This window comes from Micrasema longulum, unplaced genomic scaffold, assembly GCF_059751315.1.
Source record: "Micrasema longulum isolate JH-2025_06_02 unplaced genomic scaffold, ASM5975131v1 h1tg000509l, whole genome shotgun sequence".
Taxonomy (NCBI): domain Eukaryota; kingdom Metazoa; phylum Arthropoda; class Insecta; order Trichoptera; family Brachycentridae; genus Micrasema; species Micrasema longulum.
In genome coordinates this window covers 40,535-60,570 of record NW_028277706.1, presented here as the reverse complement: position 1 = coordinate 60,570, position 20,036 = coordinate 40,535, and the positions used below count along the sequence as shown (strand labels likewise).

The window sequence follows — 20,036 nt, the reverse complement described above, 5'->3', positions numbered from 1 at the left end:
ATAGCGCATTTGGTTAAAATTCAATACAACCTTTTTTAAATCAACATTCTGTAGATTTTAAATGCGTTTGTGTGAGTTTTGCAAACGCGTCAGCTTTAATTTAACAACCAGTAGGTCACCAATGTTTTTTAAGTTTTATGGTTTTGGTACCATCTCTATGATATAATTAGAAAAAGCCTGTCAGCCACCAAAGTTTTCTTTTGTACCTACGTAGCCGAAAGTGGAAATATATAATTTAATATAAGGTGAAATAATTCTATGTGACACGAACGGATTGCTTAATGAAGGCAGGACGTGCTGTCACTATGCACTCTGTCGTAAGGACCGCTAGGTTGAATTTTCGGATACTAACTTTTTTGTATTTATTTTGTTGCGATTTGTTTTGTAGAATTGGACGACGGAGCTTACAACCCTCTGTGGGCAATGCGAGGTTTTACACAGACGTTCCACTTCTGGAAGGAAAATAAGAGGCAGCAGAGTACACCCCTTAATGCCTTCCTCACATACGTCACGCTACCATGGTGGAGCATCGCTAAAGGTAATATTATTTTGCCATTTTTAATTTATAACCCAATTTAATTTGCAGTGTCATTAACTCTTTATAGGACACCTAGATCAAAGTTGTATCACCAGAAATGCGATATTATTTTCTAATATTTCGTATTAATAATAAGTCTTCTGTCCATAGAATTAAGAATAGTCCAGAAGGAGCGTAGAATCATATTTGAATACATCGGACTGTGTCCAATAATTCCCCCACTCCAGCTTACTTTCGCCGCGCGTATTCGTGAAATGTTGCTTGATGGGGAAAAAAAATCATAACACAAATGTAAGGTAAAAAAAAAAGTAATCTGTTAATTTCTCTAAATTTTTTATGTGCACGCGGAAACATTGATTGACACAACAAAGTAGATAAGTAAAGGGTCATTTAATAAGAGTAATTGAATTAATGAACTTTGAACTTAAAATATAAAACAAATTTTATTTGACATAAAACGGATATTTTTATATCGTGTTAAATAATATTTGATGTTTTAAAGATAATGTCGTTCAAATGTCCCCCACGGCGTTGTTTAATCCGAGGTCTCATTTTCATGAGTTATTTTATTAGATGAGCAAAGTAGGGTAAAAAAAAATTCTACCCTGGCAACACTAAAAAAAATTCCATTTTGTTTTTTCGACAATCTGACAGATAGAAAAATAATTCAATTTTTAATAATGCATTTGTTATATACACAATTATTTGCAAATTACAGATGAAATGTGATACCATCCTGTTTCTTTAAGATCCTAGCAGTATTTCTAAACTTTAAAAGGACACAACACGGCATAGTTGAATTCAAATCCAGAGTTGCGTACTGAGCGACGTCTACAAAGAAACTAATGGGTCAAAACGTAAACCTACTCATTTATGAGTAGTTGTGTCGCCTTCTGTTTGATGTGCGTATGCGGTTTCTGGACTATTCTTAATTCTATGCTTCTTTCACAAGAAAATCGTAATAACGCACACTGGTAGAACATTTTTCCACTCAGCTTTTAAAAATGGAATAGGTTTATTTTTCTTAAAAAAATAACATGTTTTATTGGGTTTGCCAGACGGAAATCAATACAAAATATGTATCCTATAATGGGTAAAGAGAGATTTTTTTGTGAAAGAAAGGCTGAAACGATTCACGATGCAAATGTTGATGGATGTGGAAAGCGAAGAAGACCGATACATATATGACATGATTCAATTAAACAAATACCGAGTACTCGACGATGGAAAAGTAAAAAGTCGGAATAATCGTCGTGTGTGCATGAGAAGATGAATGAATGTAGAGGAAGCGAGGTCCGTATGCAAAGATATAATATTAATGTGGCATTCTATCTATTAAACGAATTTGTAAAACAAATAGTCAAAAAGTTTGGGCATAGATAAGTCAGAAGAATTACTAAACATTTACACCCACTCTCTCACTCACTTACACTCACACAAACACAGTAGTATGAATTGTACGCGTATTTAATGTATTTCTGTGGATATCTGTCATTGGTTTTATTCTCTGAATATTTTATTTGTTATATTTTTGTTACATGTATTACTGTTGATATCCCCAATAAATAATAAAAAAAACATATATATATAAATAATAATATGGATAATGAGACCCGCATCTAATGGTGTATAGGGCATTGCATTAGTACACCAATCGCTGCGTATCTTTATAATTTTTATAACATGAAGGTAAGATGATCAGTCTTACGCTTCAGGTACTAGTCAAACATTCAATATTTCATGTCAACCATGTCGGGAATCGAACCCGAGACCTCTTGCGTGGTCGGCAAACGCGCTGGCCACTACACCGGCCGACAACAGTAGGTAGTCATGTTTTATTATTATTCGTTTTGCACTGCATTGAAACAGGTGCACCGAATTTGCACACACAATCCAGAGAAATGTATTATCACAAAAATGTACTAGATTATACTAATTGCGTTAATTAATCTTTATTATTATTATAGTATCTTTACCTACCCCTACGGAGAAACGGCGTGATGGTTGGTTTTAAATTTTCTAAATTATTATTTACAAAATACGTTTTCCTGTTGCAGAAATCTAAATATTATCTAGTATTTCATTTCATTTTAGCTTTTATTTTTTTCACATTATAAACAATAATAAATAATAAAAATAACGTGTCCCCACTGGAGTTGCCCGTGCCGAGGACTCTTAAAAATATACTTTTTGTATTTTTTTTACATGTGAGAATATACGAAGACTTAATGTACAGAGATAACTTACAAAATATTAAGACAGTTTTAATCACGTATTTATGTTTATATTTAATTTATGTATAATTAAATTATTCAAATTATAAAACGTGGAATAAAAGAACAAAAACATAACATATACTATACGTTTATGGAGCATGTTATTCAATATTGGTTTGGGCGAATGAGACAATACATTTTACTTCTACCCAGCTCCACGGTTTTTCAGGTTCAGACCGTGAAACCTTAGAGGAACATTCCTCATGGTAAGCTTTAAAAAAATACTAATATTTTTTTTCCAAAAAGCCATTAAATTTTATTTTTTTTGAAATATGATCTCAAAATGAAGTAAATCTTTAATTTTTTGGACAAGCAGTCCCTCTACAAGCCCCTACCCCTCTCCTACCCAGCCGCTTCCCTTGTCCACGTCTGGCGCGTATCGCTTCATTGGTCAAATACGTTTTTATCGCAATTTTTTTTTATCGGGGAGGGGTAGGGGTTTGCGGAGGGGATGCCAGTCCGAAAAATAAAGATTTACTACATTTTTAAAATGACTTTTTGGAAAAATTTTACAAGGATTTTTTTTAAAGCTTACCGTGAGGAATGTTCCTTTAAAGTTTCACTGTTTGGCCCTGAAAAACCGTGTATAATGGAAATTATGGAAATTCCTTATATTATGGAAATTCTTTGTTGTGAATACCTCGTGTAAGTACTACGACCTTTTAAACATCCGCTTGAGAAAATTACTACGTTATCGATTATAATTAGCTGTCTTTTATTATTAGTTATAACTTACTTATGACTTACTATATATAATTCATTATGTTCCAATATATCAACTTTGTTGTTTTTTCCAAGTGCGGGCTGCTCACAATTGTATTTTGTACATACCTGAAACAAAATAATATCAATTTAATAAAATGCAATCATTTGTTACCATAAAGTGTAGAAAAATGTTACTGTCAAAACGTATTTGATTTTTTAAATAAGTATTTGCGTTCTTATGAGTTTCCCAAACACTTTAATTTTAATAACATTTTCAACGAGTTGTTAGTTGTTTCAAATGTTTCAACGAGCAACTCATTAGAAAACGGGAATCAAGTTGTGGTAGAGCGGGGTTCGAACGTTGGACTTTTTATGCGAGAGTCCGCGGCACTAACCACGGGATCACAACCCTGTATTTTAGTTGATTAATATCGTTTTATAAATCACTTTATTTTCAACAATATTTCGAGTCAAAGGACTGGATTTAACCCCGTAAGGAGTGAATTTTAAAATTATTTTATTTTAAAATTATTTTATTTATTAATGTTTTTTTTCTTCGACTGTTACATGCTAGAAAATTCGGCCCTCTGGGCCTTGTTTCATTGGCCCTTCGGCCTCAGTTGATTAAGATCTCGGCACCTAGAAAAATCGCCCCGTTGGGCCTTAAAATTTATTTTTTGTCATTCTGAGCAATCTGATTGTATCTAATAAAGAAGAATATGTCACTCAAAACAATGCTACCAAAATCACACATAATTTACGGATATAATGTAGTAAATAATTACGCAAAAAGTTATATTGGTAAGCGATTAAAATTGAATAGAGAAGAATCTGTAATTTAAAATGATAACAGTCAGCCATTGCCAACTGTTACGTGCTAGGTGCATATTGATAGGGGAAAGTACTCGAATACTCTTTATCGAACTCCAGTTTCAAACATCAACTTATCGATATTTTTACTACAATACCTACAGTATTATGATTATATCATATCCACTTTTTTAGTACACATAACTTATCGTAATTTAAGCCGTGACATTGCGATAAACTTGATATAATAACAATATAGTAGGTTACAAAGCCGGTCGAATAGGCGTCTTATAATGATCGATATAAATGATATTTTAACAATCGATTTTGATAACACATCATAAAACGTAGCGCGTAGCTTCGATCATAATAGGCAAATGTATTTTGCATTTTACAATATTAATCTATATTTAAGCAGAAAAATAATTTTATCGTTAATTCAATTAAAGGAAATAAAGCGTTTTATTATATTTTGTGTATTTAATTTCTATGTTTTTTTTTTTACAGTAGTACAAAAAGATGTATAGGTCTTGAATCGGGTTGTGGCTCCGCGGACTCAAATATTAGAGGTCCAGGGTTCGAACCCCACTCTACCGGAACTTGCTTCCCATTATCTAATAGTGAGATATTTATAACTCGTTAAAAATGCACCCAAAATTTTAATAACAGGAAAAATCATAAAAATGTAAATATGATTTATTCAAATAAAAAAGGTTGCATTATAAAAAAAAAGTCATTAAAACAATATTCCAGGTAACAAATGAAAAGAAAAGAAATTTATTTATTTATTTAAATATACGCCCATCGGGCATTTTCAAGGACATATGTGTACATAGAAAATTATTATAAAAGAAATTAGAAAGACACGATGGTATATAGTAGACTTGATGGGAGTGGAAGCGGGAGAGAGGTGTTTATAATTAAATTTGATTCAGTGATCGTATGAAAGAAGACAAGAAGACAAGGAAATCAAGATTGATATGTTTGTTGGCAGACCTAAGAATTATGGGCATAGGGGAATGAGAACCATAGTTGGTTCTATGGTTATCGGTATGAAAGAGTAAGTTTTGTCTAGGTTTCTAAATGCAGACGAAACAAGGAGATAGTGAGAAGGGAAAATAAGGAAAGTGAGAAATAGTGGTAGGGGTTGAATGAAAGGAAGTGGGAGTGTAAATTTGAATTTTACTAACAATGTTTCTATATTTTTTATTAAAAAAAAATAATATTTTATTACCATTGATATAAATTGCATTTTACCAACGAAAACAGTGAAAATAATGTTTCTTTTGTATGTAAAAAAAATGATACTAGCTTTACCCGCGGCTTCGCTCACGTGGTATTACGGAGAAATTATTTAGGTAGTGAATTAGTTGTGTCGTTTATCAATAAGAGTTTTCGTTTATCAATAAGAATTTTCCCAATGGAATTATATACTTTATCGGGATTGAAAGAAGCTTGGTCTTCCAACTATCGCTTTGAAAGAAATACGATGATCCGTTGGTCAATGGTGACGTAGAATCGTTATTTTGTTCACAAACCAAAATCCTACTACAAAACCAACACGAAAAGCAAACCAAACTAACCACAGTAAAAGCAAGTCAATCATAGAAATTTAAAGAAAATTTCTGACATTTTACCTTACCGCCTACTAATTTTTAACTAATGATGCTCATTGTTGATGTATTACATATTTTTTTCATCGTATTTTTTTTTATTAAGGATAAAAAATAAGTATCCTTTTTTACTTCTCACCTCTCCGGGTATCTTTTGCAAAAAAAATATGCCAATCGCGCCGCTTAGACGTGAAGGAAACACAAACAAACAAACACACTTTCGCATTTATAATATTAGTACGGATTCTATGGGATTAGCATTGATGTATGCCTCAGTGGTTATTAGGAAAAAATAATGATGATGAGAAGTAAAGAAAACAAAACGACCATATTGTATTTTCTGGATCTATTAAATGATAGGTTTACGTTCGCAAAAATATTGAAAATAGAAACATGAATGCCTATTATTTTTGCATTTTTATCGTAGATGTAAGCTCAGATCTAAGAAGTATGTAAGAGTGGAGTAAACCGCCCCGTTTTCCGTCCCTTCACATTACGTATGTATGTATGAACTTAAGATTAATGTTTCATTTTGAAAAAAACATTATTTTTAAGTTGACCGTAAATACTGTAATAATCTTGAGAATCGGAAAAAATTTAAAGATCACATTTTGAGAACACGTCTTTGCATGTAAATTAGCTTTTATTTTTAAGAATAAAACTGCCCTTCGTTTTAGGCATATTTTATTTATTTTACATACCTATATTATATTTAGGTAGCTTATCGAATTACATTATCTATACATACAAAATTATATAAATGTATTATGTACATTACATAAAAGATGACTAAAGTTGTGAATAACCAAGTATGTTATCAAACAATATGTGTATCTTATCTGCTATCGTTTTTTCACCTGTAAATTTTATGCAATGTTTGTATAGATAAGAGGTATTGTCTATCGATGCATCTTCCGCCTTTAGATTGCAGCGAATTTTGAATGAAATAATTAGCAATCAAATAAACGTTTCTTTTTTTTTTCAAAATTGTTAAATATGTGGCCTCAAAAATCACGTAAGTAAGATAAACAAAAAAATATTCAAAACATTTTGGAAAACAAAAATATATCAAAATAATAATAATATAAATTTTGTATTTGAAGCACTAACTTCGTAGTTATTTATTAAAATAAAATAAATCAAACTGCTTTATTTTTAACCAATAATTTTTATTTATTTATATTTTTTCACCGACCGTTTTCAAAGCAAACAAGCTTCTTCGTCTAGGTTTACGTAACTAATTAATTCTTTCCTATTTCCCTTTTTTCATGTTAACTAAATACTACACGTTGAGACAATAAATCAAGTCTTTTTTTCCGTACAAGGGTGGTAATTTGATATCAATATTTTCGAAGCTAGACAGGAGAGGACTAAAAGAAATATTGTTTATTTGGCTATTAATAATTTTTTTCTTATTGCGAATCGCTTTTTAAATTTCTAAGATTATAAGAAGAAACTTGTTTGCTTTGAAAACGGTCGGTGAAAAAATAAAAATTAGTGGTTAAAAACAAAGTTGTTTGATTTATTTTATTATATTAATAATATTTTATGAATTACATAGTACGAAAAAAGTGTTCGATGTAATTAAAAAAATTATCTACGATGAAAAAGATTCTTGTGATCTAAACTGTTATTTGAATGATTAAAGTAAAAAGAGTAAAAGTATAAATGCCCATACTCTAAAATAATATTTGTAAATATTTTGAGTTTGTCCAAATGTCATCATACACAGAATTATTTCACAAAAGTCAACAGATGGAAGAGTTGAGGAAATGTGGATGTTCAAACATGGGCAGAATGGTGAATGTTACACAATGTGTAAAGTGGCCACTTAAACCAGCCAATGACAGGTCATAAGCCCTGTAGATGCCTAGACTTCCATGTTACCTTCTCTAAAATGATTTCATCTCTGTTGTAAAATGTTAATATTAACAGCTCCCCAGGGAGTTGAATGCAGTCCTTGTCTACAAAAAATTAAACAAACTCAATATTTTGTTGATAAATCCACCTGGTCCATGCAGAAGTATAGAAATTGAAAAAAAAATAAAAAAATCAGGCGTTGCCTTGTATGTAGGGGAAATAATTAAACTAGATGAATCTCACCCGCATTAATAATGGTTTCATCTTTTTAACTTCACAAACATCAACGTATGTATTTTTCACTCTGTTGTATTTCGCCATGGGAAAAGAACACATGGCGAAATGCAACAGAGTGGGAAATACACCCTTTAAATAATAATGTTTAATCCCAATTTCAGTCCCAAAACTCTTAAAAATTAACTGTTTAGCAAACTAGTTTCCAAATTTCTATGTTATATACAAGTGCAAGCAGGGGTTGTAAATCATGATTTTATATAATTATGTAAAAAAAGAATTAAAATTAAAATCATTTAAGTAAAAGGTAATAAGAATATAAGTTTTGTTTGTATGTATATAATAAAAACTGGTGTAAAATATATAATTTTATGAAGTTAAATATATTTTTATAATTGTTATTACCTTTTACTGAAATGATTTTAATTTAAATTCTTTTATTTACATAATTATATAAAATCATGATTTACAACGCCTGCTTGCACTTGTATATAACATAGAAATTTGTTTAGTCTCCCATCAGTTTGACGATGTCGGTCACGACGAAACCCGGTCACTGGTTAAAAAATAAATTAATTATAAATAAAAGTGGAATAAAACTATAAAGTATTTTAATTATTATAAGTAAATATTTATGTTTTCTGTCCCCTGTCAAAACACTTTTATCTCCAAAATATGTTAGAAATAGTATAAAAGCTGTAAACGTTGTAAACAATTCACTAGTCTTGCAGATGCCTACTTAGACGAAAGCGCTCGTTGGTCAAAATAATGAAAAAGTAAAACTAAACGAAGGAGTTTCATTGATAACTTTGTTTATAATTTTATCAAAATCATAAACTATGGAGTTTTATCAAGAAATATCAACAAAAAACATCAATATCATTATTTTTATATTTCCCAATAATTTTATCCATAGTTCTTCAATTCTTATATCGTTTAATATTAATTTGTTAAGTAAATATAATTAAGATTCGTGAATACTAAATATTTTTCAGGTAAAATATAAACGTGATTAACCACCACTAATCTATGTAAAATAGTCACAACGTTTCGTGTTTTGGGCGCATGAAAAACATTATTAAAATAAATATTGCCCTCATAACATTTGAACAAGACAAATATTTGGTGTGGTTGTGTAAGATACTCGGCAGTGTTCTCCGATAATCACGAAATATACATTACACTCAAAATTATACGCACAACATCAACTCATAACCGCATATATTATGATTATAATAATAATAATGAACTAAATTATATCCTATTTGATTTAAAATATTAATTGACAATTCTTGATGGCATTCCCAATGGAATGTAATGTAATTACTTATATTTACATATAAGTTACTAATTAAAAATACTTGGTACACTTCCACTTATTTTCTCGACCAATTAGGGCTTTCACCCTCTAATGGGCATCTTCAGACAGGTAAACATTATACCGTGTAAGTTTAAATGTACAATATTTAATTTTATATAAATTATCTTTACACTGTATTATAATGTTTACCAGTCTGAAGAGGGTGAAAGCGCTAATTGGTCGAAAAAATAAGTGGAAGTGCACCAAGTATTTTTAATTAGTAACTTATGTGTAAATATAAGTTATTACATCATTAAATTACGTCTAGAATAAATAATATAATTAATCTAAAATAATTGGTTTACAATATACACCGACCTGTATTTACGTAAAAAGGTATGTGTAGATACACAAAAAAAACGCAAAATGTATTTTTTATTACCTTCTTCCAAATCCCCTCTATCTCACCTGCTGACAAGCCTCAAAATAGAGGGCTTAGCGGGTTATTTAAAAAAAAAAACTTTGATTTTACTCAATTTCATTTAGTAATCTAAAAATACCGCAAAATATTTGCCTTAATATTATCTGATTTTTTCAGCTTTACCTATAAGTAAACTTAAGTAAAATTCTGAAACTTTGAATTGTTTTTACTTGGTATTTATAGGTAATAGGTACCTATATTAAAACATCAATTAAGCCTATCTACCTATCTCAAAACACAAATTAAAAACAATTTTTAATTTTCAGAATTTTACTTAAGTATTTACTTTAAAAAACTCTCAAAATAGCTAATTTGTAGAATTTAACTTAGGTTTACTGGGTCCAACACTCAAAATGTCGGAATCTTCCTGAACCTTTCGTAATTTTAAACTGATCGTGCTTCGTGTTATTAGATGATGACACCACGTAATTTCTAAATGAAAATGAATAAAACACGTTAGTTCACGTGCAGTCAAAAAATTTAATTGTTAATTTCGACAATACCGTGCACATAAAATTTCATAATTAAATTACAGACTTAAGTAATAATAATTCATTCTTTGCGTGCATATTTTTGACAAACCTACCAGTTTAATACACGGTTCAAAATATTTTTCGGATACTGCTAAAAATTATATCATTTTCATCCACGCCTAGCGGTTTATATTGCAATGGTACAGAGGATAATACATATATTAACCACTCGGTAGGAAATTCCAATTCGGTGGGCTTTTCCAAATTTTTACGCTTCTTTCCGCTCATCTTTATAAAATGGTTGGTCAATAAAACTTTCATGTAGATCAATTTACCGATTTTAATGTATCTCGATAATTTATATCATGATTATAATATGATCAGTCTTTCGATTCAGGAGATTTTTAAATATTGCATTAAAAATACAAAAAAACATTTTGGTAATTGTGTTTATCCTTGTCAGGAATTGAACTGAAAAATATGATAATATAAATATTTACGTAGAACTGTTAGTGTCCCAAATAAAACAAAATAGCAATCAAATTGAGTTTTCACTATGCATTTTAAAGTATTTTTTTGAAAATTCATCAATCTAATGATGCAACATTGTACATAAATTTATTTTGCGTCATACTCTACGAATGTGAATATTTTGCAATTTTAAGTTTAAATCTTGATCACTGGACAGTCCTCCTTAGAACAGGTTTCTCTGGCGAGGAAAACCCTTAAATTAATTTTGTATAAAAAAATCATAAAAATAATACCAAAAATGTAATAATTACAAATTAAGATTCGATTCGATACAGAAACTGGACTTTTTTGGCGTAAATCTTTCTAGATTTGAACTAATGTTTTTCAACCCAACTCAACATGGATTTTCTAGCGAGTCAAGGCAAGTTCACAGGCACGGGTCGTTTTTGATTGTGTCACTATAAACTATGTCTCTGTCCCTTAATAAATGTTTTTTTTTTTAAAGTAGTTTTTTTAATCTTAATCGTACCCTCAGATTAGAGATATATCGTACCTGCATAAAAAAAATAATAAATGTATTTTACTGTGACTAAAACTTGGAGTTTAAAAATCTTATTTTTTAAGAAATAAATGGACTGAACGATACGTAAATAAATAATAAAATTATTTGCAAAGGACGATAGATACTATAAAAATATTTTGTTTAGTCATGCTAGAATAGATATTATATTTAAAATATAGATAGTACAAATAATAACAAAAAAACTTATTATTTAAAAATATACATTTTTTACTCTAAGATAAATGTGTTGCACGGCAGCCGAAAGTTTCCTAAAATGTGATTAAAGAATACTCACCACTTCCTCCGTTTTTTAAAGAATTTGTCTTTATTAATAATATATTTTTATTGTTTCAGATATTTTAGACCATCGTGAAGGACCCATCCTGACATTTTAGTAAAGTTATCCCGAGAAGAAGTTCTTATGACGATGGAACACCAGTACCTTTCTAAGTGTTTTTTTTTAATAGTTCTATTGTTTCTTAGTTTATCGATTTTCTAAAATATTTAATAAATTTGATGAAAAATATTTTTTAAATCATTTATTCACTTGTTTCGGTTAATTTTTTTTTCTAAATGATAAAATGCAATTTTTTTCTTCTGCAAATTTTAGAAATCATAAAATCTTTTACAAAAAATTGCAAAGCGAATACATTTAATATGTATTTGATGTGGTTTTTAACATAGTCTAATGCAGTTTTGCAAAGTATTTTTTGCCGGATAAAAGTTTGTCGCACAATGCAATTTTGCTCCAGAAAGTCTTTTGTTCAATTTGTGACTGAGTTTATTAAGTGATAATTAAATATTCTGTTAATGTTAAGAATATAAACTAAAAACTCCTTTTTCTCCCTAGCGCGTAGATGTTGCAAATTTATTTGTGTTATTTTAAAATTCCAAGATTTTTGCTATTGGTTAATGAAATCGCCTCTATTTTTCTGCGGTATCACTCATTCCTTTTTACAAATTATACATTTTTATAACCTAAGTATTTTGTTTTTTAAATCTATAATATTTCTGTCTTATTAATATCTGCCTAATCAAAACCTCATTGAATTCGTTATGTATAAAAATGTGTAATATTATATTTGTTTCAAATGTTAAGTATAGGTACTCACTCTGCAGTCAGCATGAAAAAATACATTATGCCCATATATTTTACTGTATTATATTTATGTCTGCATATTTTTATAGTTTTTACACAACATTTTTAAATGATTGAAACATACATGACTTTATTGAAAATCATCTAGAGGATGACTGAGTCAGGGTACAACATAATATAATAAATTAATTTAGTATTTAATTGATTGTGTGCGTATTTTCCTCTCGATATTAATAAATGCCTATTAAAAATTGACTTAAAAAATATATGTATATGTACATCATCATCATTCCCCTTTCGGCACCCAGTCGTGCATAGGACACTGCATTGATAAACCATATGCAGCATATTTCGATCATCTGATACATGAAAGTAAGGTGGTCAGTCTTACGCTTCAGGTGCCAGTCCAGGAACTATGAAATAGCGCATTTTCAACAACCTTCAACATCTGCCAGAAATCGAACCCAGGACCCCAATCACGAAAGACGAACGCGCAAACCACTTCACAACGAGGCGGACTTATCTCCACTCGATTTTCTTATTCAGGATTTTTATCTGAGAGCAGCCATAAGGTCGAAAACACTCGTTCAGATTTCTGGTTCTATTTCACCCACAAAACTGTATTCCGCATCCGTCTGTAGGCAAATAATGTACCAATACTTGTATATTTTTTTATTTATTTTTTAATGGCGGGGGAAATTTTTTAATTTGCCATACCACGCCATTGTTACCGTGCTGTATTTTTTAAATGCTGATAGTTTGATTATTTTAAAATAAACTTACTGATTTATTTTAAATTAATTTTGTTATTTATAAATCATGCTAAGTCAGCTTGATTTACGTAATATTTATTACTTGTGTTAAAATTAGTAGAAAATAATACATTTAGTTGAAGTTGAGCCAACGTAAAAATTGGTTAGTCGATCAGATTTTCAAAGAAAATCGAACCTGATTGGACAGATAAACACTGAAAAATTCGACCGTTAGTTTATAAGAAAAATGTACCTTGAATGATCTCAAATGTATCGAACTAATGTTCCCCTTATATAATATTATACTCGTGTGATGATCCATGCTATTCTGAAAGTTGGGTGCTCTGCAAGCGAAGTACTGATCTGACAGAATTATCATAATATGAATAATCACTTCTTATTAAAAATATGTATAACTGTACAAATGATATTAATCATTTTTATTGTATAGAATTAAAGCATTAATAAATAAATTCAATTTTGAATAAGCCTGTGTTTTATTTCAATGTTTTTTTTAACCCTTGTGTGGCTGTGATGTTACACTAATCTACATATGAACGTAGTTATACAGAAAGCAGTTAGCCATAGAAACTGAGATAATAGCCATTTTGTGAAAAGAGTGAATTATAAAATCTACACAATAGTTTGAATGTTTTTGACTTTAACGAACGATAAACAATGAATACATAAGTTTTATTATATATTACAAACAAGAATCTTATTGTGTATTTGACCAGTTTAAAAGATTTTTAATGTACCATAAGATTTTTCTAGTTTTGTGGATGTTTTCTGCAAATTAAAAATGCCGTTTTCGTGATCGACACCTTTTTCCAGAGGTGATTAATACAGTTTTTTATATGATAGCGGTCTGGCTGTTTTTAGCAGAACATAGAATCGACCTTACTGCACCCGATAACATCAATATCTCATTTTTCCGAAATTGTGGACTGGCTGCTTTCTGCATAACTACGTTCATATGATATAATACTTGATATATCTCTCTTATTTTTTTTAATGACGAATCTGATTTTTTTTAAATCTTCAAATGGGTATTTTCACACCGGATTTAGAAAGTAAAGTTTGTTATACCTCAGGAGGTAATCTTAAAAATGGTCGAGTCCAAAAATGAGTTTTTTGTTTTTTAACAGAATATTTTTGTACATTTATTTTAAAGCATCGATTTTTCTCAAATGTAACAATATCACTTCTATTTGCACAAAAATTAAATGTTTTTAAATTTATTTATTTCAAATTTGGTCTAGTCTTTCACTGTTCTGCTTTAATATTAGCCAAGTCCATTTTGACCAATGACTGCATCGTATTTGGACCCGCCATCTTGATTACCATTATACAAATTTGAAAGTTATCTATTGAGTACGTGTCAAGAGTTTTGGCATCGTTTTTTAGGTTTTTTATTAGAAAATCTAAGAAAATTATGAAAAAAACAAAGAGGATGTTTCATTGGATGAGACGAGAAAAAGAAAAAAGTGTGGGGCGCTACACAATGTGAAAAATATAGAATCAAAAGCTGAACTTTTTTCCTAAAATAACCTACATTGTTTTACTCATACAAAGGTGTCACAAGATGTTATCGATTGAATTAAAATAATATATATATTAAATTAAAACTGTATTTTTTAAATAAATTCGTATTATTTTTAGATATTCGGGAAACCTAGACTTTGAAATTACCCCTGTGGTCATAATACAGGGGCTTTAAAGTGTGTAAATTTAGCACTTGAAGACATAATGGAGTTTGTTTTATAATGAAATAAATAAAGTTTACCAAGATAACTTCATTTTGAAGAATCCGAAAAGGAAGAGAATTAGAACTGGGGCTGATAATGGCAAGATAATGACTTATTTATTGTGAATGCAGACAATTGGTAGAATTCCGTATTGAATTTGGTAATGTATCCAAAATAAAACACGGTTTTGGATTTTGATTCTACTTTATTTAAAAAAATATACAATATGGTATATTGTGATGCGTTTCGTCTTGTTATGACATTTTCAAACAAGTTTGATACATAACCAAATTTAAAAGATAATGACTGTTATATTATATTTAATAAAGAAGAGAAATAAACAAAAGAATACCCGCTTGTAGAAATACTTTTTTTACAGGCAAATAAATAAAGGCAGAGTGCGGGGTAATATTTTATTTTGTATTTTTTTTCCGGTTTTTGAATACAAATAATGTTATATATTTTTTACTGTTACTGTTATACACCGGGAATCATTTTCATTAATTTTATAAGTAATAATTCTTTTTATTTTGTAATTTGTTTTTTTCTGTTTTTAAATATGAACATTGTCATGATTTTAGTATTTTTCACTTTTTGGAATAATTTTCATTATTTTTGTATAAATTATAAGTTTTTGATAAATAAAATAAAAAAATGAGAAAAACATTAATTGGACTCATTATGTGAATTGTTTATAAATCTTCTGTTATTATGTCAAATAAATAATAATAAAAATACAGTGTAAATATTTAAACTTTAAATGGGCAAATCAGCAATGAAAATTCTTGAGTAACAGATGCTGAATTTAACTTTTGATTAGTCTTAATTCGCTATTTTATAGTAATTATTTTCAACAATGAACGTCTTGTGCCATATTTAAAAAGCAAATTGCAGACGGTTACGCACCGCCAATTATTCACAAAAGCAGAGGTCTACAACATGAATTTAACTTCTGATTTATTCATTTTATAAAAATTACTTGGTTTAGTTTATGGTTTCTTGTATAGCAAAATATAAAGTATCCCTAATAAAGAAAAAAATCATGAATAAACTGATTAATGTAATTTGAAAATCGTTACAGCGTACCTGTTTTACGCATGTAAATGATATAATAATTACAATATTTGAGTTTGTCCAAATGTTAGTAGACAAAAAACTGGGAATCATTAAGATTAACAAATTACAACAGGGATTGTGCCAATAAAGCAGCCAATGACAGGTCATAAGCCCTGTAAATGCCTAACTTCCATATTCCCTTTTCTAAGATATAATAATTATTGTATCCATAAAAATTTAATAATTTGCTTTTTTTTTTAATTGCTTTAATGTTCCAAAAAATCACAGAACTCAATAATTTTATGCAAAACAATTTTCATAGGGAATTCATACATTTTTTGTACAAGTAATTACAATGTGCGTTAAAAAAAAATCCCTTTAAATGAATATAATATTATTAATATCAAGTTATAATTCTCTGTATTCAGGCGAATAAGAAATACAGTTCTGTGTGTTATATAGAACAAGAACTATGAACGAGTGTTTTCGACTCGATGGCTATCCTGAAAAAGGAAATCGAGTTATGTCCGTCTCAGTGTAGTGGATGGCGTCTTCGTCTATCATTCTTGAGGTCCTGGGTTTGATTTCTAGCAGGGTGGACGTGAAATATTGATTTTAAAGCATATTAAAATTAAAACATTTCATTGTCTCTAGGCTGACTGACACTTGAAGCGCAGGACTGATTTCCTTATTTATTTATTCATGTAAAGATACATATTACAAAAAAAGTCTAATTCTATGAGGCCAAGAGCTTTGTGTTTAGTTGGAATACAACAAAATAGAAAGCGGAAGCATGCATATTATTAAAGAATACTATAAATAAAAATTATCACGTAAACATGAATTTCAGTAAACATCTGGACATCATCATCTAAATATATAACTAAATCTATGCAATGTCTCGCAGCAGTCTCCTTACCTCCATTTGATAGATAATTGAAATATGCTGCATTTGGTTTACCAATGCAGTGCTTTATGCACCACTGGGTGGGGTAATGGACATTATGACGATGAATAATTGATTAAATTTCATCCCATAAATTAGTTATGTCATATTTATATATCTTTTTTTTTTTGAAGAACAACATGAATTGAAACAACATTTCTTGCCAATTAATGTTAAGCAAACATTAGTCCAGAGCTTACTTCTTCCACTCCTTGACTACGCGGATGTATGTTATCCAGATGCTAACTCTGAATTGCTTGATAAGTTAGAACGATTGCATAATATTTGTATTCGTTATATCTTTAATCTTCGCAAATTTGACCACATAACCGAGTATCGCACGCAACTACACTGGCTCAGTATCAGGCATAGAAGAAACATTCACATTCTATCACTTCTTCACAATATTTTAAATAATCCCACTTCGCCTGTTTATCTGAGAGAGCTCATCCAACCTCTTTCACAACACGGACTATCTCTTCGTTCTAGTAACGAGAGAACCCTTTTAATACCCTGTCATCGCTCTAATTTTTTTGCCTCCTCTTTCACAGTAGTAGCCGCTCGATTGTGGAATAATCTACCCACTAATGTTAGAGACGCCCCTTCTTTATTTACATTTAAGTCGAGATTGAAATGTCACTATCTAAATATTTAAATTGTTCCTTTATCCTTCTTCTTTCCTTCCCATCCCCTCTCCTCTCTTCATAGTAAAGTGTTATTTTTTTTTTATACATATATTTATTTTTGTTAATCTTTGCTTTTAATTTTTTGTATAAAATTGTAAGATTCAATATGTCCATGTATTTATAATTTTCTCAAACTGAACGGTTTGGGTAGGTAGGAAGAAATTGCCTTAAGGCAATATGCCCGCCCTTATATGTATATTTATTGTATATGTATATAAAGTGTCAATAAATAAATAAATAAAACATGACAAATACTTATAAGCCCCGTGTGTTTAGATTTAATATTTAGTAGACACTGTTAAAATAAAGAAGGATAAGATTAACGAGTAAATTATAACTTGATAAAGAAGCTTGTGTAGTTTTGAAACCGGTCGGTCGAAAAATAAAAAATGAGTGGTTAAAAACAAAGTTTTTTATTATTCTTATAATAATTAAATAAAATACATCACATATGACAGTATTCTAAAAATAATGTCATATTTATTACATATTTAGCATTTCTTTTCTTCAGTTTCTAATGTATCAAAGTAAAAACTATATATATTGCCAGCACAAAAAATTAAATATAAAAATTTGCGTAAAAATAAATTAATAATAATATTTAATGTCGATCGATATGGTTTTTATGCATTCGTTACATTATGGCTAAGATGCCTAATGAGTAATTACAGACTTTATCGTTAGGTTTTAAAAATTGTGTTTTATAGCACTTAAGTAAAGCGGAAAGAATTTCTGATAATTAAACTGAATTTATTATCACTGCTTCAAACGATTATGGTTAATTATTTATTTAATGCGCTAGTCTTATTAAATTACAACCTAAATAACTTAAAAAACATAGCCAAATTATGGTTTCCTATAAGATTTAAATTTTCCGTACACGATAAAACAATTTTCGTTTGGAAGAGAAATATTTATAGCTATGTTGATATGTTAACAATATAGCCGCACTTCAATTTGTTTTGAGCAGTCTTTTGAATATGGATAGGTATCTATAATATTAAAACCGGTATATTTATTTTAGGTATTTTATTTGTATTGTGTTCATATTATTAGGTCACTGATTTTGACCGCGTTTCAAAAGGAGTGATTTTTAAAGAAAAAGTTGAATAATATAAAGATATGAGATGGTTGATGACTGCTTATAATTTAAACTGAGTAGGAAATTGTCTCACATCCTAATCAGCGGCTCGTGCCATCCTGTTTCATCATTAAGGTGCCACCGTGCTATGTAGTCTGTAGTCCAGAGTGTGGGCTATGTAACCACATAGGTACTGAAATACCCTGTTACTCCATTGTCCCGGGGATAAGTCTCAGTATTACTCCACTTTCAAACAAATCGGTCCACTTCTGCGCGGTTAAGTATTATACACCGTTACAGGGCTACAGGGACAAAGCTCTAGTTAGCAACAGTTTGTGATTTCGGTAATCGACGGCATTTTCAATAGCACGTTTATATAACGTCATTTATAGTCGAAATAATTATTAGTGAACGATGTTATCGAAGTTTATCAAATAGGCTATTAACTAAATTGTTTGTCGCGGTAATTAAATACTCAAATACAAAGTAATTTAGGCCATTTGTGACTTATGATATGAAAGAAAAAACGCAATAAAATATTATAGCTTTATTTTTAGAACACCTTTCGAAATAAGATAGTTTTAGGGACGTTGAAGCAAAATTGGTAAGTTAAATAAGGTTGAAAGCTAGATAATAACCGGGTTTTCGTCAAATTTGTGAAAATTGGTTGCATGTAAAAAGTAAAATAGATCAACCAACCGTTCAAAATTTAATGCAATTATTTATCTTCAATCCAGGATCAATATTGTTGAAACGCAACCTCTTAAGCGAATGTCTCGTAAAACTATGCATGACAGGTGCTCAAATGTCGAGATTAGTGCATTATTAAAGGCTAAGGCGAGCATTATCGACAAATTCAAGAAAGGAGTGCCGCATTTGTTTGGAAATGTAGAGCGAATGTACGGTGAAAGAACGGCTAAAAACATGAAGGTTGCAAATGTTGATGGATGCAGAAAACGAAGAAGATAGAGAAATATATGGCATGGCTGAATCCAACAAATACTTGAAGAAGAACATGTCGAAAGCCGGAATAGTCGGCGTGCGTCGGTAGAGAAGATATCTGAATGTAGAGGAATCGAGATCTGAATGTAAAGACACAGTGATATGGCGATCTATCCTCTCTGCCTACCCCACACGGGAAATCGGCGTAATGGTTTGTTTGTTGGATAAACTCGTTTAACTTAACTTTTTGTGGCGCAACCTATATTTTACTGAGAGACAATTATTTATTTTATTATATTGTAAATATGCCATAGTTCTTTACGTTATATGTACGAGTAAGTACTTTTTTGTACATAAAAATTTAATTTAAATTCAAAAGTACCTTTAAAAAAAACGAATTAGT

The 20,036-nt window shown here is 29.8% G+C and overlaps 1 protein-coding gene across 1 annotated transcript in view; it reads left to right on the top strand.

Annotated features, from left to right (window-relative positions):
• Positions 1-13,659, top strand: part of LOC148280945 (uncharacterized) — a 74,255-nt gene extending 60,596 nt beyond the window's left edge. The window contains exons 8-9 of the mRNA XM_088227533.1: positions 389-538; positions 11,678-13,659. Of these exons, the coding sequence (XP_088083659.1) occupies positions 389-538; positions 11,678-11,718 (191 nt within the window). The 3' untranslated portion in view covers positions 11,719-13,659. The remainder of the gene's footprint in view (positions 1-388; positions 539-11,677) is intronic.
• Positions 13,660-20,036: the final 6,377 nt, after the last annotated feature.